This window comes from Chiloscyllium punctatum, chromosome 8, assembly GCF_047496795.1.
Source record: "Chiloscyllium punctatum isolate Juve2018m chromosome 8, sChiPun1.3, whole genome shotgun sequence".
NCBI lineage: Eukaryota > Metazoa > Chordata > Chondrichthyes > Orectolobiformes > Hemiscylliidae > Chiloscyllium > Chiloscyllium punctatum.
Window position 1 is genome coordinate 61,786,681 of NC_092746.1, and position 27,959 is coordinate 61,814,639.

General features: G+C 42.5%; 1 protein-coding gene across 1 annotated transcript in view; it reads right to left on the minus strand.

Moving 5' to 3' along the window:
* The window catches only part of LOC140480594 (contactin-associated protein-like 2), a 2,042,618-nt gene that overhangs the window by 470,097 nt on the left and 1,544,562 nt on the right, over nucleotides 1–27,959 (minus strand). Inside the window, exons 14-15 of the mRNA XM_072575654.1 lie at nucleotides 22,730–22,886; nucleotides 8,250–8,377 (exon numbers count right to left, since the gene is read on the minus strand). Of these exons, the coding sequence (XP_072431755.1) occupies nucleotides 8,250–8,377; nucleotides 22,730–22,886 (285 nt within the window). The remainder of the gene's footprint in view (nucleotides 1–8,249; nucleotides 8,378–22,729; nucleotides 22,887–27,959) is intronic.

Genomic DNA, 27,959 nt, shown 5'->3' on the forward strand with positions numbered 1-27,959 from the left:
CCTGCATGTCCTTGGTGGAGTGGGAGGGAGAGTTGAAGTGTTGAGCCACGGGGTGGTTGGGTTGGTTGGTCCGGGTGTCCCAGAGGTGTTCTCTGAAACGTTCCGCAAGTAGGCGGCCTGTCTCCCCAATAAAGAGGAGGTCACATCAGGTGCAGCGGATGCAGTAAATGATGTGTGTGGAGGTGCAGGTGAACTTGTGGCGGATATGAAAGGATCCCTTGGGGCCTTGGAGGGAAGTAAGGGGGGAGGTGTGGGCGCAAGTTTTGCATTTCTTGCGGTTGCAGGGGAAGGTGCCGGGAGTGGAGGTTGGGTTGGTGGGGGGTGTGGACCTGACGAAGGAGTCACGGAGGGAGTGGTCTTTTTCGGAACGCTGATAGGGGAGGGGAGGGAAATATATCCCTGGTGGTGGGGTCCGTTTGGAGGTGGCGGAAATGACGATGGATGATACAATGTATATGGAGGTTGGTGGGGTGGTAGGTGAGGACCAGTGGGGTTCTGTCCTGGTGGCGATTGGAGGGGCGGGACTGAAAGGCGGAGGAGCGGGAAGTGGAGGAGATGCAGTGGAGAGCATCGTCGATCACGTCTGGGGGGGGAAATTGAGGTCTTTGAAGAAGGAGGCCACCTGGGTAGTTCGGTACTGGAATTGGTCCTCCTGGGAGCAGATGCGGCGGAGACGAAGGAATTGGGAATATGGGATGGTGTTTTTATAGGGGGCAGGGTGGGAGGAGGTGTAGTTTAGGTAGCTGTGGGAGTCGGTCGGTTTATAGTAAATGTCCATGTTGATTCGGTCGCCCGAGATAGAAATGGAAAGGTCTAGGAAGGGGAGGGAGGAGTCTGAGATGGTTCAGGTAAATTTGAGGTTGGGGTGGAAGGTGTTGGTAAAGTGGATGAACTGTTCAACCTCCTTGTGGGAGCACGAGGCAGCGCTGATACAGTCATCGATGTAGCGGAGGGAAAGTTGGGAGGTGGTGCCAGTGTAGCTGCGGAAGATGGACTGTTCCACATATCCTATGAAGAGGCAGGCATAGCTGGGACCCATGCGGCTGCCCATGGCTACTTCTTTGGTTTGGAGGAAGTGGGAGGATTGGAAAGAGAAGTTGTTCAGGGTGAGGACCAGTTCAGTCAGTCAAAGGAGGGTGTCAGTGGAAGGGTACTGGTTGGTACGGCGGGAAAGGGAGAAGCGGAGGGCTTTGAGTCCTTTGTGATGGGGGATGGAGGTGTACAGGGACTGGATGTCCATGGTGAAGATAAGGCTTTGGGGACTGGGGAAGCGAAAATCATGGAGGAGGTGGAGGGCGTGAGTGGTGTCCCGAACGCAGGTGGGGAGTTCTTGAACTAAGGGGGACAGGACCATGTCGAGGTATGCAGAGATGAGTTCGGTGGGGCAGGAGCAGGCTGAGACAATGGGTCGTCCGTGGCAGTCAGGTTTGTGGAATTTGGGCAGGAGGTAGAAACGGGCGGTGTGGGGTTTTGGGACAATGAGGTTGGAGGCGGTGGATGGGAGATCCCCTGAGGTGATGAGGTTATGGATGATCTGGGAGATGATGGTTTGGTGGTGGGAGGTGGGGTCATGGTCAAGGGGGCAGTAGGAGTAGGAGCTGGCGTTTAGCCTCAGCGGTGTAAAGGTCGATGCGCCAAACTACTACCGCGCCTCCCTTGTCTGCTGGTTTGATGGTGAGGTTGGGGTTGGAGCGGAGGGAGTGAAGGGCTGTACATTGTGAGGGTGAGAGGGGTAGAGAGGTTGAGGCAGTTAATGTCGCGGCAGCAGTTGGCTATGAAGAGATCAAGGGCAAGTAAGAGGCTAGCACGGGGTGTCCAGGTGGATGGGGTGTGTTGGAGGTGGGAGAAGGGGTCGTCAGAGGGTGGGCGAGAATCCTGGTTGAAGAAGTAGGCGCGGAGGCGAAGGCGGTGGAAGAATTGTTCAATGTCTCGCCGCGTGTTGAACTCGTTAATCCGAGAGCGTAGGGGAATGAAGGTGAGGCCTCTGCTGAGGACTGATCTTTCATCCTCAGAGAGGGGTAGTTCTGGAGGGATGGTGAAAATACGGCAGGGCTGGGAGCTGGGATCTGGTGTGGGTGTGGAGCTGGGAGTGGGGGCGGAGATCGATGTGGGGCAGGGTTAGGAGTGCGGACGGAGATTGGCATGGGGGCGGAGACGCATGTGGCGTGGTAGTTGTGCAGGTTAGTGATGTCACTGGGGGTGGAAATGGCTGCGTCGATGACAGAAATGGTGTTATTCCCGATAGCCATGGACCCCGTGAATCTGTCGACGATGGTCTTCCTGGCGATCATGGAGGCGGTTGTCTGGGCGGCGATCGCGGAGGCTGCGAGGTCGGTGGAGGCAGAAGTGACGTCATGGTTCGCAGTGGCAGTTGCTGCCGTGGGCGCTGCAGCGGCCGCGTGGTTAATGGCGCCCGAGTGATTTCGGAGGCTGATGGACGATTTTGGAACAGTTGAGGAACCCAGAGTGTGGAGGTAAGTACATGAGAGTTTTTGGTACTTACTGTCTTTAATTTCCGATATGGCTAGGAAGAACTGTTTGTTTTGTGTATGGATTCTTCTGTGGATGAAGAACAGTAGAGGTCCTTTGCAGGTCTGTGAGAGTGTTGTCCTGAGCTGGGGTAGGTCTAATTGCAGGGAATGTAGGTAGCGGCGTATGGCTGCAAGCGTGGAGCAAAGGATCTGGAGGGAGGTCTGTGGCTGGAGGCTTCAGATTTGTTGTAGGTACTGGTTGTCCTGGTTGAGTCCAAACTTTGTTGGTCTGAATGTAGTCCGGAGTCCGTGCGGGGTCAGTCTGTTCCGTAGGCAGGTGCTGAGGAAGGAGATGTGGCTGTGGTAGAAATCTAATATTAACTGAGCCTGCCTGTTGAAAAACTGGCGGGCTCAAGTTGACCATCCTTTTTAAACCTTTTGATTTTATGCTGCAAGACACTGTCAATTTCATGCCCAGAGTGTTCAAATAAAATTACCCCATAGTATCATGATTTTGCAGAACCGAGTACCTATTTGGCTTTCAACCTTTGTCTTGCACCACCATCCTGTGCCTTTCCCTCATTTCTCAGTAAAAACCTGACTCCTTAAGGAAACATTAGTGTCTGACATTTCAACAATGATTCATCTTTATTACATCTGTTTTAAGTTTAGTTAAATTATTTAACTGATCGATTCATTAAAAATTGTAATGAATTATAAATAAGCATGCTATTAAATCTACATCGTATCTGGTTCACAGAAAAAGATCAAGAGAGTATTCATAGATAATTAATCCTTCTCAACTATGAAAACAAAACCATTAGCTCAGATCCAGCAGAGCAGGGAGCACAGAAATATTTGCTTATGTCTGAAAAAAATGCAAGATTAATAATGCAACATTAATTATCTGAGGTTTAACAGAACCGTTAATTGTCTCAGATTATTAAGATTAGCCTATTCAGGTTTTTAAGCTTCCATAATTAACATAAGATTGTGCTGAAGAATGTATTGACATATCTTTTACCAGAATCTGGAAATCTATCATGCACAAACCTCTGCAAGAAATCCTCCTAGTTATATTTTTTCCATTCTCCAAGAGAATTGCTGTACTAATAGTAATGGAAACCTAATAGTAGCAAATGCAACATGAGATAGTCAAGACCCACTTGGGAAAGTGCACGGATACTCAAGGACCACTACACCTCGGATCATCATAAAAGTTAAAGATTCAGTTAAATTTCTCAAAGTCCCAAATTTACCTGTCTGATGGATTGAGACAAATGCAAAACGCTGACCAAGTTTCTGTACTTAACATGAACTACTATTTATTCCAAACCAAAATAAACACAGGCAAGCAAAAAAAAAGAATTATTGACAGATAACTCTACTCGCTGAAACTCTGAACCCTTTGCAAACCCTTACAACACTTGCAGACACAGACAAACAAACAAAAATGGATATTATGGGTGGAAGATAAAATATCAGGGAAACATAGTTGAATAGCAGAGCTAATTGACAAGGGTAAACTGGCAAGGAAAATAAAAACTGAAAATAGGAGCTTTTGTCAATATATAAAAAGGAAGAGAGAGGTCAAAATGAACGTAAACCCCTGAGAAAATGAATCTGGGGAGATTGTTATTAGAAACAATGAAATGCCAGTGAGTTAAATGGATATTTTGCTTCAGTCTTTATATTGGAAGTTACTTCGAACATCCAATTAATACTGAATAATAAGGGGAGGAATTCAATACCATCACGATCACTGGAGAATTAGTATTAGACAAATTAATGGAGCTAAAGGCAGATAAGACCCTGACCATATCTCAAAAGAGGTAGCTATCAAGATTGTGGATAAATGGGGTGAGATTTTCCAAAATTCTTTGGATTCTGGAGAAATACCAGAGATTGGAAAACTGCCAACGTGACAGCCCTATTCAGAAAGGGAAGGAGGCATAAAGCACGAGGCGACTAACCCGATTAGCCTAACCTCTATGATGAGAAAAATGTTGGAATCAATTATGAAGGAAGTGAGAGTAGCACATTTGTAAAATTGTAATCTAATCAAGCACAGTAAACATGGCTTCATGAAAGGGAAATTGTGTTGATGAATTTATTAGAGTTTTTTGAGAAAACCTCAACCAGATTGGATAGAGGGGAACCAGTAGATCGTTGTATTTGCAGAAGACATTTGCCAAGGGACCTCACAAAAGATTAAGTCATAAGTCAAGAACCCATGGTACTGGGTTGAGAATTGGCTAATGGGCAGGATGCAGCAAGTGGAGATAGAGGGTTCTTTTTCAGGTTAGTAACCTGTAACCAGTGGGGTATCACAGGAATCATTGCTGGGAGTATAAATGTTTACTGTGTAGAGGAAGGAAGCATATGTACTATAGCAAAATCTGTAGACAACATAAAAATAGATGGAAAGGTATGTGGAGTTGAGAGAACAGTTTACACAGAGATATTGATAGGTTATCTGACTGGATAAGTTGACAAAACAAGTCGACAGTTGGAAAATGTGAAGGAGTTCATTTTGGAAGGAACATTTCATTCCATTTCATTACTTCATTGCAAAAAGTGAAAAAAAGAGAGATGCTCTCTCTTGCTGTCTGGAGACCTTCTGCCCTGTATTGTTCACACATAAGGCAAATATGTTTCCAGGACCAAATCAGACATTTGTTGTCATGCTGATAACTCCTGGCCTCCACAACCACGCAGGGGAAGATCATGGCTTAATGGTATTATCACTAGATTCTCAATTCAGATACCCAGATAATATCATGGGGACCTGGGTTCAAATCCTGCCATGGTTGATAAAGGGATTTGAATTCAATACGTGTCTGGATTTAAAAGTCTAATGATAACCATTGTTGGGAGAATCCATCTGCTTAAGTAGTGCCTTTTTGGGAAGGAAACTAACATATATAACTTCAGATCCGCACCAATAGTTAGGAGAAAGTGAGGACTGCAAATGCTCGAGATCAGAGTTGAGAGTGTGGTATTGGAAAAGCACAGCAGGTCAGGCAGCATCTGAGGAGCAGGGGAATCGACATTTCAGGCAAAACTCTTCATCAGGAATCCTGATGAAGGGCTTTGCCCAAAACGTGGATTCTCCTGCTCCTCAGATGCTGCCTGACCTGCTGTGCTTTTCCAGCACCACACTCTCCACACAATAACTGTCTTCTGGCCATGAGGGAGGGTTAATAAGTACTGATATAACATCCTACTTATCCTGTGAATAAATTAAAATAATACTTAAGACCCAAACATTCTGTTTCTGTGTGAAACTTTCTCTGAACAAATAGACTGTGCTGTTGGATTTCAAACATTTTCTCCCACTAATTAACAGTGTAAACACAATCAAAAATTGCAGCAACTCCTTCTTGGTTAGAAACAGTTCTTTTTGTCAATTTGTTAAACATTCAAAAATTAAAAAAAGATTTGGTCTTCACAATTAAATGTGTTAGTCTGTGTCATAATATGTGTATAAATGATTGCATGTGTGTTTATGTAAAGCAATTAACATCTTATTTTTATTGCTCATTTTATTAAAATATTTCCTCTCTGTTAAATTTTAAAATGGTAGTATCAAGGTACAGTTTGAGGAAAACAAGTTTGCTTTATGTGACCAGCTGTTAGCTTTCTGAAGCACCAATTGTGCTGATAATTCAGTCCACATAAAGCGACAATGGCAATATACCAACACTCAGGAAAGCTGCACACAGGAATGGTTTCTTTCCAAGCCTTCTCTATGCAATTAATCAAATAAGGTGTTCAAATTCTGACATCAACAACCTGCATTAGCATTTTCTACATCGTTGACTTGCTGTTTGGCAGCAGCACAGGCTTCATTATGGTCTCCAGACAACATAACTGTGTGGTGACCTTTTAGGGGACTTATTGTGAGTTATTAGATAGGAATTATAAAAGGGCAATTTATGTACTTTATTGACTGTAGGTGGGCTGTAATTTTCATTGCCATTAAATAACATGGAAAACAAGAGAATTTTGAATTTGAATTAATTCAATCTGAACCAATTTGATTTTAACCAGTGCAAATTACACATTATTTAAGAAATTGGAACAATGCCATTTTGTTCTTTGGGAAAAACGTTATTATTATTTATATTATATTTGTGTCAATGGAGTAGCTAGCACATGTTTCAGTTGGTTCAAGTTAGGGATTGATTTATATTTCTTCTAAGCCTGCATTACACTGTGATGCTGTACTGTGATTATGAAACACCAGTGCATCAGCATGACCACTGATTTGACCTCCAACACAACCCCACTCTTGTCCATGTTTCAATATGCTCCAAGTGCTAATCATAAACATACAAAATTAATAGGATGAAGCTAACTAGTCTATCAAGCATGGTCTATACCATGATGGTTGGAGACATGTTGAGACACTTCTTTTCCCCACCCACAGAGCCATCTGAAAGAGCAAAAAGCAAGGTACATCAGGAAATAAATACTCTGGAAATTTCCCCTCCAAAACCCACAAAAAATGAAAACCATTCTAGATAATTGCATGGACCAAGTGATGTCAACCTCTTCGTGTTCATCTGCAAAAGCTTCAATTTGTCTAGAACTCTTTCTCCTGCATCCTATTCAACTCTAAATCATATTTACCTGTTGAACTAGCCCTTACAACTTTCATTATTTTCTGTGAATAATGAGGTGGATTTTATGATTATGTGCGGGGGTCAGTCTTGGGGGAGGGACTTCTACCCCAGGCACAGGACCTCTTGCCCTTGAGAACTGCTGATCAATTTGATTAGCCAGCAACTGAGAAGTCCCAACTCTGCCAGGAGCAAGTTTTGTTCATCACTGGGGTTTCAGTAAGTTCCACCAAGAAGGAAGATAGGGAGAGACATTAAGGCAAGTCCAGAAAATTTGGTCAGAGAGGAACTGGGGACCGTAGCAAGATGGGGGTGCAGAGGTAGTGAGATTTTATGGGTTAAGATGCTTGGATAACGTACCATCTTGGGATTCTGCCCCAAAGGACATTGTTATACTCCCAAAGAAGACAATCCCCTCACTTCATTTGTTCCTTTTACTCTAAGCCATTAAACTTTGCAGGATATTCACTTTGCACTTAGCTTTCCCATTCAAAGTTTTGAAGTAGCTTTAAGTTTTAATTATTTTTAATAATACCTTTTGTTAAAAATTTCCTTGAAGCATAGATTTTGGAACTTACCTTTGATGAGCTCCCTGTAACCTACATCCATTTGCTCCTTTGAGTCTGTGTTTTTACTCCTTACCAACTACCATCCAGCCTCCATCCCACTACAAGGTTCTTTTGGTGCAATATAAATTTAACTTATTATTACTAAAAGAGGAGACATTGATAATGTACAATACGCATTTTAATAATTGTCTCCTCATTTGACTGGTCACTAGATTAGAACTTTCCTAAATTTGGCAAAAGATTCCTTTGTCCAGGTTACAATTATCACCTTATTTACAGTGAGTCACAGATTTAATATACATCTTATATAATTATTGTTTTCAGCCTTGCTGTGTAAATTACTATCAATTAATAGCTTTCATAAGTGATCATTTTTAATTTGCTTGTTGTAGGTTGCTACAATGCTCATTTGTACATCTTTTTAAGAAAAGAGATTTCTTATGCTCAAAATGAAAAATTACTTCAGCCTCAATAGCAGGTTTGGACTCATATCATTTGTCTAAATGCAAATACATTGGTATATTTCCCACAGTTCGTCAAAAGTTCAAATGAAACTTGTCTACCATAGAATAAAAATTGCTTACTGTCTCCTTGGCAACGCAACGGACCAACTGCAAGTCTTGCTTCAGATCCTGAACGGCTCGTGTCTCCAACCAATACCTGGCTTACAGGCAGATGACTTTTATAGGCAAGAAGGCCAGTATCTTTCCTCCTGAAAAAGAATTGGTTGACAAAAGGATGAATTATTATGTTTGAAAATGTCTACTTATCTCAGCTCGAGCTTAAGCAGTATGGATGTTGCATCCTTTTGCATATTGCAACTAAAAAGTACAATGCCTTGGTGAACATTTTGTATTTGTTTTCAAACACAAATTGAAAAGTTAAAAATGTATTGGAAGTATCATGTGACATCATTAAATGAAAATATAAGCACTTGGTTTTAATTTTCTCATGCTAAAAATCATTTGTCAAAACATTTTACGGTGCTTTTTAAATTGGCCAACTAGCTTTGATCAATCAGCTGGAATGATAGGAAGGGGGTATTCCACCTTTCACTGACTATTAGTTTGCAGCATTCAATCTGCCAGACTACATATTGGGCACATTAAAATGGAGTGGTGGAGGCTGAAACCTTTAGTTGGCATTGATTCCCCGAAGGGCCTCAACTGAGCCATAGACATGTAGCCAAGTCAAAAGCATGGCAGGAAAGTTGGGGGCCAGCTAACGACAAGCACATGGCAGATAACATAGTAAGCCAATGCACAAGTCCACACACCTGTCATCCCAGCAATTATTCACCCATAAAATTCAACCCTGTGGTCTTAGGAAGCTTTCCAGTGGGGTAGAAGAACAGAAGAGTGAAAGTGATAGGGGAATCCATAGTTTGTGGGGTGCAAACTCTCCTCAAGCCAAGAATGAGAATCCCAAAGGATATGTAGCCTTCTCACACCTATGGTAAAGGCTGTCTTACATTGATTAGCATGGAACAAAGGGAGGGATTAAACTAATTTCTCATTGTCCATGTCGGAACAAGTGACATAGGAGGAAGTCCTCCTGAGAGTATTAGGTTCTAATTTAAAAAGCAGGACCTCCAGGATAATCTCTAATTTTATTGAACCAGCTACATATAAACCAGCTTTGGAACTGACTGATTAGGAGAATATAGGAATGAGGGGTCCCTTTTAACAGGACACTGACATTAGTTCTGGAACAAAAAGTTGTTTTGCCAATGGGATACATTCCACCCAAGACCAGAGAAAGACATGATAAGACTTTGTGCTTCTACTTCTGTGTCTCTTACAACCCCCACCCTCACCTGTCTCTCATATCCTTCAGCTGTCCAGAAAAACCAAGACTGAAAGTAAAATATGGAGATGAAAAACAAACAGGTGGAATAGTTGCTGGGGATAATAGAATGTGTTTTATTAATTCATGGGATGTGTAAATAGCCTGCATTTATTGCCTATCACTGATTGCCTTGGAGAAGATGGTACTGTTATGGACCAGGCCAGACCCCCTCAAAACATTTCAAGAAGGTAGCCCAGACTCTAACTTTTCTAGTTGTTTTATCAGGTGTAGAGTGGATATTCCAGGAGTGATGCAGCTGGTCAAACCACTCAGTTTTAAACAAAATAGAATTTATTTGCAGACTACTGAGTGAAAGATAAGCAAAAGAAAACAGAAATCCCGACACGATATCTCCTGCAACTTAACAAAGAGCTGCTCTGATTTTCTGCAACATCCCATCAAACACACCCCTTAGCAACAAGGTAAATTCAAACACAGACTCTTCCAGGAGAGATTGCAGAGGGGATCAGCCAGGGACAACTGGCTGAAATATGGAACCACATTTTGTTCCCAGCAACTTCTTGGGGTCATAGCTGAAACTAAACCAAACTGGAAACATCCCTGAACTGGGAGAACTGTCCACCCCCTTCATTATACAAGTGTTTTCAAAATAAACCCTAAAAGCCTTTTCCCTGGTTGTTGCCTGAGGCAGTATCTGTTAGCCATAATCAAAGTGGCCTTATCCCAGACAAATCAGAACCTGTGCCTTTTACAACCCCTTTTGAAATAAAAACATAACTTTGTTAAAGGAGCAGCATTATCACAGTAGTGAGTGGCCTTCTTGAACATCTGTAGTCCTTAAGGTAATGGGACAATCCGCAGTGCTGTTAAGAAGGAAATTTCAGGATGCTAACCCAGTGAGAGTTAAGGAATAGGAATGTAATTCCAAGTTAGGACAAAGTGTAACTTGGAAGGAACATGCAGATGATGAATTTGCCATGGATCTGTTTTCCCCTTGACTTTCTAGTAGTAGAAGTCACAGGTTTTGAAGATGCTGTCTAAGGACGTTTGGTGACTTACTGCATTACATCTTGTAGATGGTAACACAACTGCCACTGTGCATCAGTGGCGAAGGGACTGAACGTTGAAGAGGTGGACGTGGTGCCAATTAAACTGATGGCTTTATCCTGGATGGTGTTAAGCTTCTTGAATTTTGTTGAAGCTTCCAGGCAAGTAGAGAATATTCTATTACAATTGCCACAAAATTTCTAGCCTCTGATCCATTTTTATAGCAAAATTTATCTGGCTGGTCCCAGTTCTTTTATTGGACAATGGTGGCCCCAAAGAAGTTGACAGTAGGGCATTTAATGGCAGAAATATGACTGAGGTCAAGAGTAATGGTTGGGTTCTCTTTTGTTGCAGAAGATCCCTACTTATATGGCATGAATGTTACTAACCACTTGCCAGCCCAAACCTGGATATCGTACAGGTTTAGTTGCATAATGAATACAGACTGCTTCAATATTTGTGGAGTTCTGAAGGGTGCTTAACATTGTGTAATCATTAATGAACTTTCCCCCTTTGACTTTATGATGGAGGGAATGTCATTGATAAAGTAGCTGAAGGTGGTTTGGCCAATAATATTACTCTGAGGAATCCATACAGTGATGCCCTATGGCTGAGATGATTGACCTCCAATGACTGCCACAACATTCCTTTATGCTAGGTATAACTCAAACTAGTGGAAAGTTTTCTTTCTTATTTCTGTGTCTGCAGTTTTGCTCGGGAGCCTTGATGCCACACTCAGTCAAATGCCTTGATGTCAACAGCAGCCACTCTCACTCCACTTCTGGGGTTCAATTCCTTTATCAATATTTTGACCAAGGCTGTAACAAGATCAAATGCTGCATATGTCTGATGGAACCTAAATCAAGTATCAGTGAATGGTTTAATATGGGCCACTTGATAGAATCATTGATGACAACCTCCATTGCTTTGCTGATGAGGCAATAATTGGCTGACTTTGATTTGTAGAAAGTGAGGATTGCAGATGCTGCCTGACCTGCTGTGCTTTTCCAGCACATGTTTTGACTTTGATTTGTCTTGTTTTTGTGGAAAGGATGTATTTTCCACCTTGTTAGGTAGATGCCAGTGTTGTAGCTGTACTAGAACTCCCTGATTAAGGGAGCGGCTAGATCTGGAACACCATTATTCAGTACTTTGCTGAGGTATTACAACAAGTGAATCAAATCTTGTGGTCATCTGATGCTCATGTGGGGGCATATTCTAACAGAGCAGGAAGTCTGACAGACTGTTCCTCTCTTTGCATAAAAGCCTTAAGATCAATTGAAATCTCTGCTATTGAAGTGCCTGATCTTCTAACTCGACACAGAGAGCAATCAGATCTGGCATTTAGCAATATAAATTGCTTAATAAGTACTGTATTTATCAATTGACTATTCATGATGTAGCATTCCAAATATCTAAACAATATGGAATATCATGTGTCTTGGGTCCCAAAGATGCACAATGGTTCACAAAAATGATTTGAAGGTGATATGCAATAATTGAATTTATTCTGAAATAATGTTTTTCATTATTATATTATTTGGTAATCAGGTTCACATATTTGTTAGAACATAGAACATAGAACATAGAACAATACAGCGCAGTACAGGCCCTTCGGCCCTCGATGTTGCGCCGATCAAAGCCCACCTAACCTACACTAACCCACTATCCTCCATATACCTATCCAATGCCCGCTTAAATACCCATAAAGAGGGAGAGTCCACTACTGCTACTGGCAGGGCATTCCATGATCTTACGACTCGCTGAGTGAAGAACCTACCCCTAACATCAGTCCTATATCTACCCCCCCTTAATTTAAAGCTATGCCCCCTTGTAATAGCTGACTCCATACGCGGAAAAAGGTTCTCACTGTCAACCCTATCTAACCCCCTAATCATCTTGTACACCTCTATCAAATCACCCCTAAACCTTCTTTTCTCCAAAGAAAACAACCCCAAAAAGATTTTGAAGTAGATTCGATTACCTACAGTGTGGAAACAGGCCCTTCACCCCAACAAGTCCACAATGCTCCGCCGAAGCGCAACCCACCCATACCCCTACGTCTACCCCTTACCTACACTACGGACAATTTAGGATAGCCAATTCACCTGGCCTGCACGTTTTTGGACTGTGGGAGGAAACCGGTGCACCCGGAGGAAACCCACGCAGACACGGGGAGAATGTGCAAACTCCACACAGTCAGTCGCCTGAGGCGGGAATTGAACCCGGGTCTCTGGCACTGTGAGGCAGCAGTGCTAACCACTGTGCCACCGTGCCGCCCACGAATTTCTGAAATGTACTTAAATTGGTTTTCCAGATTATAGAGTTACATAGTGTAAAATTTCTTGTATCAATATTTTTTGATGTACATTTTGGATAGTTAATGAAATAAATTCTCATTTGTCACTATCATTAGATTACATGCTTTAATAGTTGAGTGGTTGGACTGAATTAAAAAGCAGGTTAGGAAGAATATGACGTGAAATGCATTGATTCTAAAACATAAGTACACATCAATTGCACATACTTGGGGTGTTGCAGTTGTTGAAGGGAAATCATATCTTCAGATACAGTGTGAAACACTGGTCACTTTGAAAACACATAATTCTCCTTCCTGAGGCTTGTTCCTTCACTGATTGTTTTAGTTATTTTATGGCACATGTACAAATCACATTAAAGTTGAAATCTTTACCTGATTACAAGATCTTAAACATATTTGCTTAAATGATGGTTAAGTGTGTTAAAATTTAACTTTCGAGTCTTAAAAGAGAAATGTACTGTTGTGAGTTTAATGGTTCTTCAGGGCCTCACCGTTTACATTGATTCACATTGATTTGTATTTGGACTTATTCTAGTAAGCTGTGGTGGATGTTGGTGTATACCTGGCATTAGTTAATTGGGGTATTTTGGGTTAAGTTATTTGTAAGTCGAACCCAGTGAAACAATACATTTTACATTTTTTGTTTTAAGTTTACTGTACATCTGTTTTTGGATGAATTAAGGTTAAAAACAGAGTAATGCATTTCTTCTTTCCATGTATGGTCTGTGCAAAGATTTGTAGCTCTGGTGCCGATAGCTGTAGTTGTAGGTATGTTTGCCGAGCTGGGAAGTTAATTTGCAGACGTTTCGTCCCCTGTCTAGGTGCTTTCGAGCCTCCTGTGAAGCTGTACTGTTTCTTCTGTAATTTATTTTGTTCTGTTCCTGTTACTTCCAGTTGCTGGTTCGAGTTGTTCATTGTAGTGGTGGATATATTGGGTCTTGGGCTATGTGCTACCTACACCTCCATAATTTTTATTGCCTCGGCCATCTTCACCATGGACATCCAGTCTCTGCACACGTCCATCTGGCATGGCGAGGGCCTCCAAGCCCTCTGATTCTTCCTCTCCCAACGACCCAACCTGTAGCCCTCCACTGACACATTCATTCGATTGGCGGAACTGGTCCTCACTCTCAACAAATTCTCCTTTGAAACCTTCCGCTTCCTTCAGACCAAAGGTGTAGCCATGTGCATCTGCATGGGCCTCAGCTATGCCTGCCTCTTTGTTGAATATGTGGAACAGTCCACCTTGTGCAGCTACACCAGCACCATTCCCCACCTTTTCCTCTGCTATATTGATGACTGTGTCGGCGCCACCTTATGCTCCCATGACAAGGTTGATTAGTTCACCAACTTCAAAACTACCTTCCACCCTGACCTCAAGATCACCTGGACCATCTCGGATATTTCCCTCCCTTTCCTGGGCCTCTCTGTCTCCATCTCTGGTGTCTCACTCAACACAGACATCTACTTCAAACCCACCAACTCCCACAGCTACCTGGACTCCTCCCACCTCCCCCCCCCCCCCCCCACCCAGTAAAAACGTATCCCTTATTCCCAATTGGAACAAGGATAGAACCACTCAGGTTCTCACCTTCCACCCCACTAATCTCTGGAGACAGCACATTATCCTCTGTCATTTCTGTCACCTACAAACAGACTCTACCACCAGAGATATACTTCCCTTCTCACGCCATTTGCATTCCATGGAGACCATTCCCTCACAACTCCCTCGTTAGGTCCACATCCCTCATTAACACACCTACCTTCCCTTGCTGCAGTAAGAGGTGTAAAACCTGTACCCACACCTCCCCCCTCACCTCCGTCCAAGGCCCCAAAGGATCCTTTCACATCTGGCAGAGACTTTCCTGCTGAACTACTGTGTCCGTTGCTCTCCATGTGGTCTCTACATTGAGGAGACAGGACGCTAACTCATGGAACATTTCAGAGAACATCTCTGGGAAACCAACCAACTCCATCACCCTGTGGCCGACCACATCAACTTCCCCTCCCACTCCAACAAGGACATCCAGTCCTGAGCCACCTCCACCGCCAAATCCTAGCCACCCAACGCCTGGAGGAAGAACGCCTCGTCTTCCGCCTTGGGACCCTCCAATCACATAGCATCAATGTTGATTTCACCAGTTTCCTCATTTCCCACCCCTCCACCTCATCTCCAATCCAACCCGCCAACTCGGCAACCACCCTCTTAAACTGTCGTACCTGTTCATCTTCCTTCCCACCTATTCACTCTACCCTCCCCTCCAACCTATCACAATCACCCCCCCAACTGCAACTACCTACCTTCCTCCAGCCCCACCCCCACCCTCCTATTAATCGCTCAGCTTCCTTCCTCTTCCCCTACATTCCTAATGAAACGTTTATGCCCAAAACAGCAATTCTGCTCCTCAGCTGTTCCTGACCTGTTGTGCTTTTCCAGTGCCACACTTTTCGACTATGATTATTGTGTTATCCCAGTCGAATTTGTGGTCCTTGTCATCTGTGTGTATGGCTACTTGGGTCAGCTGGTCATGGCCTTAGTTGGTGTTCATGGATACGGATTGCTCGTTGTCTGCCTGTTGTCCCATATACTGTTTTGTGTGGTATTTGCATAGAATCTTGTCAATTATCTTGGTCTTGCACATGATAGGTACAGGGTCTTTTGTCCTGGTGAGTTGTTTTCTGAGCGTGGCTATCAGTTTATGAGTTGTCATGAATCCCAGTGGTTGGAGACATCTGGCTGTCAGTTCTGAGATTTTGTTTTATGTAAAAAAACTAGTGTTGCTAGTGCGTAAGGTCGTGGCCTGTCGTCATGTTGTTTGTCCTTTAGGCATCTTCGGATGAAGTTGCGGGGATATCTGTTCTTGGCGAATACTCTGTAGAGGCATTCTTCGCAGGTCAGGAGTGCCGTAGTACGTTGTAGCCCTTTTGAACAAGGTCCAAATGCAGCTTCTCTTGTGTGTATTTGGATGGTTGCGGTTGTAGTGCAGGACCTGGTCAGTGTGTGTGACTTTCCTGTACACCTTTGCATTCACCGATCTGTGTTATTTCTACCACCACATCCAGTTTTGGGAGTTGATTGTTGGTTTCCTCCTCTCTCGTAAATCTGATCCCTGTGAGTATGCTGTTGATGATCTGGGTTGTGTTCTCGATTTCTATTCTCTTAATGATAACAAAAGTATTGTCCATATATCTGATCCAGAGTTTGGGTTCGATTTGTGAGAGGGCTGTTTGTTCCAATCATTGCATCACTGCTTCTGCTATGAGCCCAGAGATGGGTGACCCATAGGTGTTCCATTGATCTGTTCATATGTTTGGTTATTGAATGTGAAGTGTGTCGTCAAGCACAGGTCTAGCAGTTTGAGTATGTAGTCCTTGTTGATAGGTTCCCTTTTGTGTTGTCTGTTCTGCTTGTCCAGGAGGTTGGCTATTGACTCTCTGGCTAGAGTTTGGTCAATTGAAGTGAACCAGTGCTCTTACATCAAATGAGACCATTGCTTCATCCTTGTCTATGTTTATGTTCTTGATGTTGTCTTGTAATTTCTGTAATGATTGTATGGAATGTTCTATGCCATAGATTATTTTTGTCTGATCTCTCTATTTTCTGCATATGTTTATGATAGTATTATGATTAACAAACTTTGGTGAATTCAAGGTAATTCATCCATCCAGATCCCATCACAGCTTGGATGTAATACTATGGGAAGGTTAGAGTCGACATGATAGCAGTATTCTACCAAAAATAGTGTCAAAGAACCCGACCAAACTAAGAACCATCAGGGGCAAAGGAAATGACCTCTAATAGAAGCAGTTTGACTTGACACACAAGAAAATGATCACAGTTTCTGAAGGCTAATTCTTGCTGTCCAGGATATTGTTGCAGGAATTCATCAGGACAGGATCCCCCTTCAACTTCTTCATGATGAAGAAACCCTCCATAATACAGTAAGGGATTAGCTTCATTCTTAATAACTACAGGAACACAGTCCCATTCATAATTCTTTAAAAGATATCTTCTCGCCTCCAGCAGGTTTACATCTGTGTTTGGACTGGAGTGAAAGTTATGTTTTTGCCAGGCCGTGAGCAACTCCAACAAGAAAAAGCCTGACAACCTCTGCTAACTGTGAATGGAGCCACCACAACTGAGTCCTCCACCAGCAACACCCTGGGTTGTCCCCTTCTCATCACAAGTGAAACTAGATCTAGGTAAACAGAGCCAACAATAATAAAAGGTGGAAACCCTGCTGTCTTTCCATCTCTATCTGATTAAATCCATACCAGGAAATCCTGCAGATGGCTGTGCTCCTTCTGCTAATTGAGACATTAGCAGGCCATTACTTAGTATTAATCCAATAGAGAGTGGAGGCTTACTGTGCAATGAACACAACAAGCAAAACCCTGTGAGACGTTTTGAGGGCTTCCTGAGTGTTCCTCATTCAAAAGTACTCAGTGTGTAATTGAGGGAGCTGGAGTTGTGAGGTGGGAGGTGCCCTCTGAGTGTTATACCGATCTCCTTCTCCCAAGCTGCTGCTGGGCCTGCAGTTGAAGCTCCCATAGCCACCACCCTATTGTGGCCTGTGATTAAGGAATGGTAAAAGCCATCAAGTGTATAGTACTGAAGGAAGAGATATACATTGTATAGAAGCTCAGCTTTGTGTCAAGCTACAGTTGTGAGCAGTCTATTCCAGTGTGAGACCACGGCTGGAGAGGACTATGGTTGATGGAATGGGATGGACAGTTGAGGGCTAAAGAAAATAGATTCAATTTTCTCAAAGTTTAATGGGAGAAAATTTTAAACTGGTTTCAATGTAGTCAGCCAATAAAAAGGCAGTGGAGGGATGGAGAGAGATGGTGACAATGGATCAGCATGCTATTAGTGTATGTTTGCAACTGACATGTCTTTGGACAATGTGTACTGAATGGCAACATGTTGCTGAGCAACAGGAATGTTCCAAAGATGCATTATTGGAAGCAACTCTGAAGAGAATGATGCAAGGGAGAGAAGAAGCTTCACTCGCAGTAGTGGGAAGGTTATTGATGAAGTGCAACCTGTATATCACACTCAAACTTGTAAGCACTGTTCTGAACTGATAACAAGCCAGGGAACTATAGACCAGTGAGCCTGACATTGGTGGTGTGCAAGTTGTTGGAGGGAATCCTGAGGGATAGGATGTACATGTATTTGTAAAGGCAAGGACTGATTTGGGATAGTCAACATGGCTTTATGCGTGGGAAATCATGTCTCACAAACTTGATTGAGTTTTTTGAAGAAGTAACAAAGAGCATTGATGAGGGCAGAGTGGTAAATGTGATCTATATGGACTTCAGTAAGGCGTTTGACAAGGTTCCCCATGCGAGACTGGTGAGCAAGTTTAGATCTCATGGAATAAAGGGAGAACTTGCCATTTGGATACAGAACTGACTCAAAGGTAGAAGACAGAGGGTGGTGGTGGAGGGTTGGACTGAAGGGTCTGTTTCTGTGCTGAACATCTCTATGACTCCATGACTTTAAGAGTGTGAACCTATAACTCTGACCTAATCTGAGCCCAAAATCATGAAGTGAACACGTATCCCTGATCTAAGCCTATAACCCCAACCTAAGCCCAAATCCTGACCCAAGCCCATACATCGTCCCAAGCCTGCGCCCCTGACCGAGCCCAAATCTCTGACTTAAGCCTGTAGCTTTGACCACAGTCTATATTCCTGACTCAAGTCTGTAACCTTGGTCTCATTGACCAGAAGACATAAAAGCAGAAACTAGGCCATTCAATCCATCGAGTCTGCTCCAACATTCAATTATGGCTAATAAATTTCTCATCCCCATTCTCCTGCTTTCTCCCTGTAGCCCTTCATCCCATTGATAATCAAGAACCTATCTATCTCAGTCTTAAATACACTGAATGACCTGACCTGCACAGCTTTCTGTGGCAGTGAGTTCCATCGATTAAATACTCGCTGGCTGAAGAAGTTTCTCCTTATCTCCATTCTAAAAGGTCTTCCCTGTACTATAAGGCTGTGCCTTTGGGTCCTAGTCTCTCCTACCAATGGAAATAATTTCCCAAAGTCCACTTTGTCCAGACCATTCAGCATTCTATGTTTCATGTCCTAAAGGACACTGCTTCTAGACTGGGTCTGCAGCAGATGGTGAGGGACCAGACAAGAGGGAAAAGCATATTTGTTGACCTCCTTCTTATCAATCTGCCTGCTGCAGATGCATCTGTCCATGACAGCATTGGTAAGAGTGACCACTGCGCAATCCTTGTGGAGATAAAGTCCCATTTTGTAGTAATTGTAACAAGGTCAGCCAGGTGAACTGCATAGAATATGAGTTCTCTGATTGGGGCTGTTAACCTGGTCCAATCAAGGAGCCCTGGCTGATAGATGTAAAGAAGAATGTCAGAGGGTCTGTTCACTCTGAGCACTGATTCTGAGGAAGCTGGATCAGTGTCAAGGTATCTCCACGTGTAAACAAAAAGTGATGTGATACCAGCCTGTGTGGAATTACTTTACATGTTCACATTGATAATACTTTACATTGTGTTCTGTAGTGGAGTGGGACAGACTTCTAACAGATCTAGCAACTTAAAACTGGGCATCCGGAGGTGCTGTGGGCCATCAACAGCCATAGAGTTGTACTCCAGGACAATCAGCATCCTCATGGCCCAGTATGTCCCCCACTCAACTACTTACGACTAAGCTAGGAGATCAACCCTGGCTCAATGGTGAGTGCAGGAGGGCATGCCAGGAGCAGCACCACGCATACCTGAAGATTAAGTCAACCTGTTGAAGCCACCAAACAGGACTACCAAACATAAGTGGGAAGTTAAAGACAGAGCTAAGTGATCTCACAACCAACTCTTTAGATTGAAGCTCTGCATCCAGCCACATCCTGCTATAAGTGGCAGTGGACATTTGAACAACTGGAGGTGTTGGCTCCTTAAATATCCCCATCCTCAATGATAAGAGACTTCAACAAAGCAGTGTAAAAGACCAGGCTGAAGCATTAATAGCAATCTGTGAATGGCTTATAGAATGCTGAATGGCCTGGACAATGTGGACCTTGGGAAGATATCTCCATTGGTAGGAGAGACTAGGACCCAAAGTCACGGCCTTAGAATAAAGGGATGGCCTTTTAGTATGGAGATAAGGAGAAACTTCTTCAGCCAGCGAGTGTTGAATCTATGGAACTCACTGCCACAGAAGGCTGCGCAGGTCAGGTCATTCAGTATATGAGCTGATGACAGTCAGCTGATGACAGCATTTTTATATACTGATAAAACCTTAGTTATCTTAGGACTGTGACTTGAATGAAGTTTTGGGATTTACATATTAATCAATCGAAACCTGCAACCTCATTCTCAGTGATTAAAGAGTTAACAACAATCCAGATTTGTTCAATACATTGCATCAGTTGTATGACACTTTGATCTTTTATTATAACTTCTGTTATATGGTCCTGCCCCACTGGCTGCCTGACAAAGGAACAGAGCTCTGAAAGCTTGTACTTCCAAACAAACCTGTTGGACTATGTGTTGTGTGATTTTTAATCATCTTAAATAAGACTTTCAATGGCATTACCATCAGTGAATTCTCCCCTTATTAACATCCTAGGGGTTACCATTTACCAGAGACTGAACTGGATTTATGACACAAACACAGTGACTACAATAGCATGTCAAAAGATAGACTACTACATTGAGTAAGTTTCACCTCCTGAAACCCCAAAGCCTGTTCACTATCAACAAGGCTCAAGTCAGGAATGTAATAGAATACTTCCCACTTGACTGGAGAAGTACAGCTCCAACAATATTCAAGAAGCTTAATATCATTCAGGAAAAAAAACAGGCACTTGACCAGTACAACATCAACAAACAACCACTCCCTCCACTACCGGTGCTCAGCAGCAGCAGTGTGTACTGTCCACAAGGTGCAATGTAGAAATTCGGTAAAGATCCTTAGAAAGCATCTTTTAATCCATGACCACCTTCACCCTGAAGGACAAGTGCAGCAAATACCTGGAAACCACCTATTCAAACCACTTACCATTCTGATTTGGAAATATATTCCTTGTTCTTTCAGTGACGTGAGGTCAAAATCTGAGAATTTCCATTCTAAATGCATTGTGGATCTATTTATAGCAAATGGACTGCAGTAGTTTAAGACAGAACTCACAACCATTTTGTCAAGGTCAATTAGGGATGGTTAATAAAATGCAGGCGCAGGCAGCTACACCTACGTTCTGTCAATGAATTTAAAAAACCCAATCTGAACCTCTATATCCCCACCCAGATTCATATCTCTAACACAATCCCATGTCCCCAAGTTAGATCTGTACCCTCAATCCAAGCTCAACTATACTGCAGGTCACAGCCGTGAGCTCCTCTAACCTGACACAAGCCTGAATCCCGACCCAAGCTCATTACCCTAGTGCAAACCTGTAATTCCCAACTGAGCCCATTGGTCCAAATCAAGGCTGTTTCCCTCACACAAGCCTGCACCTTCAATTCAAGTTCTAAACCATCTCCCGAGCTCATAACCCTGATTGGAACCCATGTATATAATCCAACCCAAACTTGCAACCTCACCTATGCTTGTGTCTTTGACCCAAGGCGACAAACCAACTCGAGCCCAATCGCCAATCTAAGGCTGTACCCCTATGCAAGCCTATATCCTGACTCAAATCTGTACTCTCAACAAAGCTCTTAACCATGTCTCAAGCTCATGACCCTGAAGCATAACTCTCACCCTGGTCCATAATTCTAGCATGAGCCCATGACCTGAGCCTGAGCCGATTGTCTAACCTAAGCTCATAATTATGACCTGAGCCTTAACCCTGAACTGAGTTCATAACTTCAATTCAAGCTTGTAACCCTATCTTAAGGCCCTAAACCTGACCTGAACCTTGGAGTCCAAGCTTGTAACCACAATATAAGTTAGTACTATGACTTTAGCTGGTAATGCTTGACCCAAGGCTATGCCCCGACTCCAATGTGTAACGATGAACCAGGTCTATAATCCTCATATCTAAACATGAGTCTCTATCCTGCAAGACTATATCTGATTATCCACAGGAAGAGAAAAATATGAGGATGATAAAATGTCAACACCAACTTTTCAGATATTCATAAATTTATAAAATTCATAAAATATAGGAGCCACTCCATCATGGCTGATGTGCTCCTCATGCCTATTTTCAAGCCTTCTCTCCATTACCTTTCAACCCATTACCAATTAAAAATCTGTCTAACTCATCCTTAAATATACTCACTGTCCCAGCATCCACTGCACTTTGTGGTAACGAATTCCACAGATTCCCAACCCTTTGGGAGAAGTAGTTTCACCTTAACTCTAATTTAAATTTGCTACTCCTTATCCTAAGTTCATAACTTCTTGAACCTCTTGTACTAGAGTGCCCCACTCTACATCTATTTTATCTGTACTTTTTATCATCTTGAATACCTCAATTTGATATCCTCCCAGTCTTCTAAATTCCAGAGAGTGTCGGCCTAAACTGTTCAATCTCTTTTCATACACCTCTCATCACTGGGATCAATCTAGTGAACCTCTTCCAAACTGCCTCCAATGCCAACTTAAATAAGGGGACCAAAACTGTGCACAAAACTCCAGGTGCGGTCTCACCAATGCCTTGTACAGGATCAACTATACTTCCTTACCTTTTCATTTTTTTCTTTATCTATGAAACCTTTGAAAGATTCTATAATAAATCTGTAAAGAATCTCTCGGGAAGGGTGCATTTAGGAGTTAATTTACATAGTTTATATGAAGATTTACAAATTTTACATGTTAGAGCTATGACTTCTTGTATTCATATAATTACAAGTCATTGCTATAATATGATGCTTATAATGTGATCACGGTTAATTTACTTACCACTGTTTGGCATCGGCATCACAGTTGCAGTAATACTTTGGATTGGTGCAATTTCGCTCAATCCCACATGCACACTTCTGTATTCCAGGGCCAGAACCTCCCCAATAATAATGCTTATCATTTCCTCTTCCTATCCACCAAGTATACGGATTTCCAGCTGCAAATAAAACATAGCAGAAGCATTTAATAAATTTTGATAAGTGACAGCCAAAACTTGAAACATCTGTAAGAGTTTTACTGCGATTGTACCAGAGATAATAATTATTTTTGCAAAGCTGAAATCAAAATTTGACTCCATAGTTATCATGTTACATTCATTGGAAGCAAATACTTTGCATTATACGTGTCCTGTACCATAGAAATGGACAAATGCAACATTACCAGGTTGAGTGACAAAATGCAAGTTATTAAGAGACATACAACAAGTACTTGGACGGAGGATTGCAAGATTATACATAATTGAAGAGTTAGGATGCTTTGGAAATCTCTTGCCCTAAAAGAATTTTGAGGCTTGGTCAATTTGAAATTTTAAGATGGAGTTTTCTAGATTGTTCTTGGGCAAAGGATAAAGGATTGTAGAAGACATGTGAATGGAGTTAAAATTTAATCTAACGTAATGATTGAACAGACTTGAGAGGCCATATGACATGCTTCTGTTTCACGTTTACACAGACCCACAGGAGGGAACCTTTAAATATAGGTGATACAACAATTCAGAACTTGTTTGTCAGCTGAAAAATATCTTGGATCAGTGATTACTTTAATGGTTGGAAATTTAATGTTGCAATAGGAATGTGATTTGAAGGCTAAGAATTAAAGTAAACTTTTCTCAAAGCATGTTCAGAGCCAATTTAGAGTTCATTTTTCTTCTTAAGTCTATGCAGATTTGGAAGTTTTGGAAGTATTTGGAATATGGAGACAATCATATGTTAGGAAGTGAGGCCTTATAGCACAGATGGTAAAAATGGTGGGGTATTTAAAAATAGGTGATACAACTTGGATACTGTTTTGGCTATTAACTAAGAATTGCATAGCGATAGCATGGTTAAATATAACTGAAGAATCAAAAATGTTTGGTGTGAACCATTTTCAACTTTTAAGAAAGAATGTGCATTCATACGTCACACCTTGTGAAATGGGAATTGCCAGACTTGTCACGAAGGTCATGTCACAAAAGCCTGGAAAATACCTGCCTCAATACAAGGTCTACCTTGACTCAACTAGCTCCTATGTCAATGGATTTGAGGCAGAAAAGACTCGTAACCCATAAAGTTATCACATAAGCACCAGATCTGAGCTAAAGAACAGCAAATATGTTTCATTGTACCTTCATTACACTGGAATACAGCTAATGTTACAGCAGTATTATGTATGAAAGGTTCACAGAGATATGAACTTGTTCACACAAGTTTGTTTCCATCTCACCAGTTGTGTTCAGAAACCTCTGTAATCTGAGAAAAAGTGAACTCAGCGCTTTTTCCAATATCACTGCGTAACTACACGAATCATGAATGCAACTCTATAATATAGATAGGATGTAACAGGTCTCATCAATACGTTATTGCTGGGACAAATGATTTGTAACAGCAAAATCCACCTTGGAGGGAATCACAGACTTTTTAACATTATTGTCATGTGAGAGCAAATTTCTATTACAAAAGAGACTCAGGTAAGGTGTAAAACAGGCTTTTCATTTGCTATCATATATTTTTTAATTGATTATAAAAGTTGACTTTACTCCCAATGAGGTTGTGCATCTTTGGCACACTCACTTCAGAAGCATCACATTTGGTGGACTATGTCAGGAGCAGACATCATAGATCAAATAGGAACAACAAAAAGGCTGGCAATGCTCAGCATGAAATTAAAATGACACTGACATAGGTCTATGAGATGTTGCAATGCTCTTTTCAAAGGTTTGCATTTTCTTTGTGACAATAAATTACTTGCTTGAGCTATTATATTTACAGAAGTTCTATAGAACTATGGAGTAAGAAAGCCACAAGAAGGACCATGTGCATGTATTGATACATTGAATTTCAGTTTGTGATTGACAGCTTCATTTCCCCATTTGAAGGGTCCAATCTGTAATCCTCAAGTCATGCACCAATGTTATATGAACAATAATTTTCTTGTCAGGATTTAAAACTATTGCTGCACATATGAAATGCATGTCAACAGCTCTCCAGTTCAAAGAACTGTCTCTGCTGGGATTGAAATAATAAAATCTATCAACCTACTTTCAAATCTTTGAACTTCTTGCAATAAAAGAAAATACAAATCTAAATGTGATGAAAGATAGTAATAAAAATCTTTTCTCTCTTTCAAATGACATAGGAGAATTGTGATTGACTAGCTTTTCTGTAAAACACTTAATTCACGTGTATTTACCACTGAATTTAGTGCCACTAACAATAATCTGTTCCTCGTAACTGTTTGTCATATGATATCAAGTTATAATTGTAAATATTGCATTCAGATTATATATGATAAATTGTCAAACTTCCCATTACAGACCCAATAGTCATATCTCACGTGTTAAGCAGTAGAATTTTGTAAAATAACTGACTGATGCCATTTGCTTTAATACAACCATCTCAGAGTCTCATTGCTTATGAGGAAGAAGCCATTGCCTAGTTTATTGACGATAGTTTTACTGTTTTTATCCGTTTTAAAGGGAAGCCCTTCTTTGGAACAGAAGATATTTATATGATAATTTGCTGAATGACATTTGCAGAGTATAGATCTATCTTGTCAATTCAGTTCCAGTCACCTTTCCAACTCATTTCCAATGAACTGCTTCACTGAGAACCTCCTTTTTGCCTGTTACTAGCCGTGCTGACAGAATGAATGGATTATTAGATAAACTGACCTGCTGCTTATTATTCTACTTTATATTCACTAAATGTCTTTCAGATGAAACTGGCTTAGAGTATAGAGTCTGACAGAATGGAGACAAGCCCTTTGGCCCAAACTGGTCCATGCGACCAAAATGTCCATCCACGCTAACCCCATGTTCCTGCACTTGGCCCATATCCTTCTAAGCCTTTCCTGTCCATGTATTTGGCCAAACACATTTTAAATGTTGTCACTGTACTCTTCACAACCACTTCTGCTGGCAGCTCATTCCATATGCATAATGCCCTCTGTGTAAAGAAGTTGCCTCTCAGGTTGCCTTTTATTCTTTTCCCACTAACTTTAAACGGATGCCCTCCAATCCTTGATTCTCCAACTTTGGGAAAAAGATTGAGTGCATTCACCCTAGCCATGCCTCTCATGGTCTTGCACATTTCTGTAAGATACCCCCGCTTAGTCTCCTATGCTCTAAAGAAAACAGTCTTAGCTTGTCCAACCTCTCCCTATAACTCAGACCCTTGAGACCTGGCAACATCCTTGTAAACTTCTTCTGCACTCTTCCCAATATAATAACATCCTTCCTACAGCAAGGTGACCAAAACTGAACACAACTTCATATGGATATCTGTTAGCCAATGTCAAAGTAATTTACTTTTCCATAACTTGAAATGTAAGGTCTACTGATGAAATCAGATTTTCTTAGGTGTCCCTTTACACTGTATATGTAAGGTTAAGCTGTGAAGTTAACGATGTTGGACAGAAAGAAAACTGCAGATGCTGGAATCCAAGGTAGACAAACAGGAGGCTGGAGGAACACAGCAAGCCAGGCAGCATCAGGAGGTGGAGAAGTTGATGTTTCAGGTGTAACTTTTCTTCAGGACTGGACAAGGGGGACTCTGTCTTTATTGCGTTTGGACTGGGAGGGGGATGGGGATGGGGGGGTTGTGGGAGCGTTTAGAGCAGTGGGAAGGGGAATGGAGGTGGTGCAATGGAGGGCTGTCTGGATGACAGAAGGAGGAAAAGTGTGTCATTTGAAATAGGTGGACATCTGGGATGCTTGGGAGTGGAATGTCTCCTCATTCTAGCAGATGTGGCAGAGGTGGAGGAATTGGGAGAACGGGATGGTGTTCTTGCAGGATACTGGGTGGGAGGAGGTGTAGCCCAGGTAGTTATGGGAGTGTGTGGGTTTGTAGTAAACATCTATCTACCGGAGATGGAAACGGAGAGGTCAAGAAAGGGGAGGGAGGTGTCCGAGATGGACCAAGTGAATTTGAGGGTGAGGTGGAAGTTGTGAGCAAAGTCGATGAACTGCTCCAGTTCAGCCTGGGGGCCGGAGGCTGCACCGGTGCAATCATCGAGGTCATGATGGAAGAGTTGGGGCACAGTGTCTGTGTAGATGCTGAAGACTGGACAAAGGGGACTCTTCCTTTATTGTGTTTGGAGGGGGTGAGGTTTAGAGCAGTGGAACGGGGATTAGAGGTGGTGCAGCGGAGGGTTGACATAATGACAGAGGGAGGAAATGGACATTGGCCCCTTCAGTTTCTCCACCCTGTTCACCCACTCCAACCTCAGCCCCTCTGAATGTGCAGCACTCCACTTTCTCTGCACCAACCCCCGGTTCACCATCAAACCCACTGAAAAAGGCAGGGTGGTGGTAGTCTGGAGAATGGACCTCTATGTCACAGAGGCTGAATGCCGACTCTCCAACACCATGTCAAACCTCCATCTTGCCCAGAACCCCATGGTGACCATTCAGGCCAAAATCACTCGCACTGTCCGTGCCCTCATTGCTTTCAGTACTGTCCCCTTCACTGCCTCCAAACTCATAGTCCCCCAGCCTTGCACTGCTGGGTCTACCTGCTCCCTAAGATCCACAAGCCCAAATTCCCAGCCGACCCATCATTTTGGCATGCTCCTGCCCCATCGAACTCATGTTGTCCTACCTTGACACCATCCTTACCCCCTTGGTTCAGGCACTTCCCACCTACATTCGCAACATCAACAATGTCCCTATCTCTTCAGTAACTTCCAATTCCCCAACTCCCAGTATTTTATTTTCACTATGGATGTGTAGCCTTATACATGTCCATATTCCACAAGGATGGCCCTCCACTTCTTCCTCTCAAACAGACCCATCCAGGCCCCCTCCACCAACACTTCCCTTTACCTTGCTGAACTAATCCTCCCCCTCAAAATCATTTCCTCTAACTCCACCCATTTCCTCCAAATACAGGGGTGACCTTGTGCACCCGAATTGGCCCCAGCTACGTGTGCCTCTTTGTCGGCTATATTGAACAGTCCCTCTTCAGTACCTACACAGGTACTGTGCCCCAACGCTTCCCCGCCATTACCTCAATGATTGCATCAGTGTAGC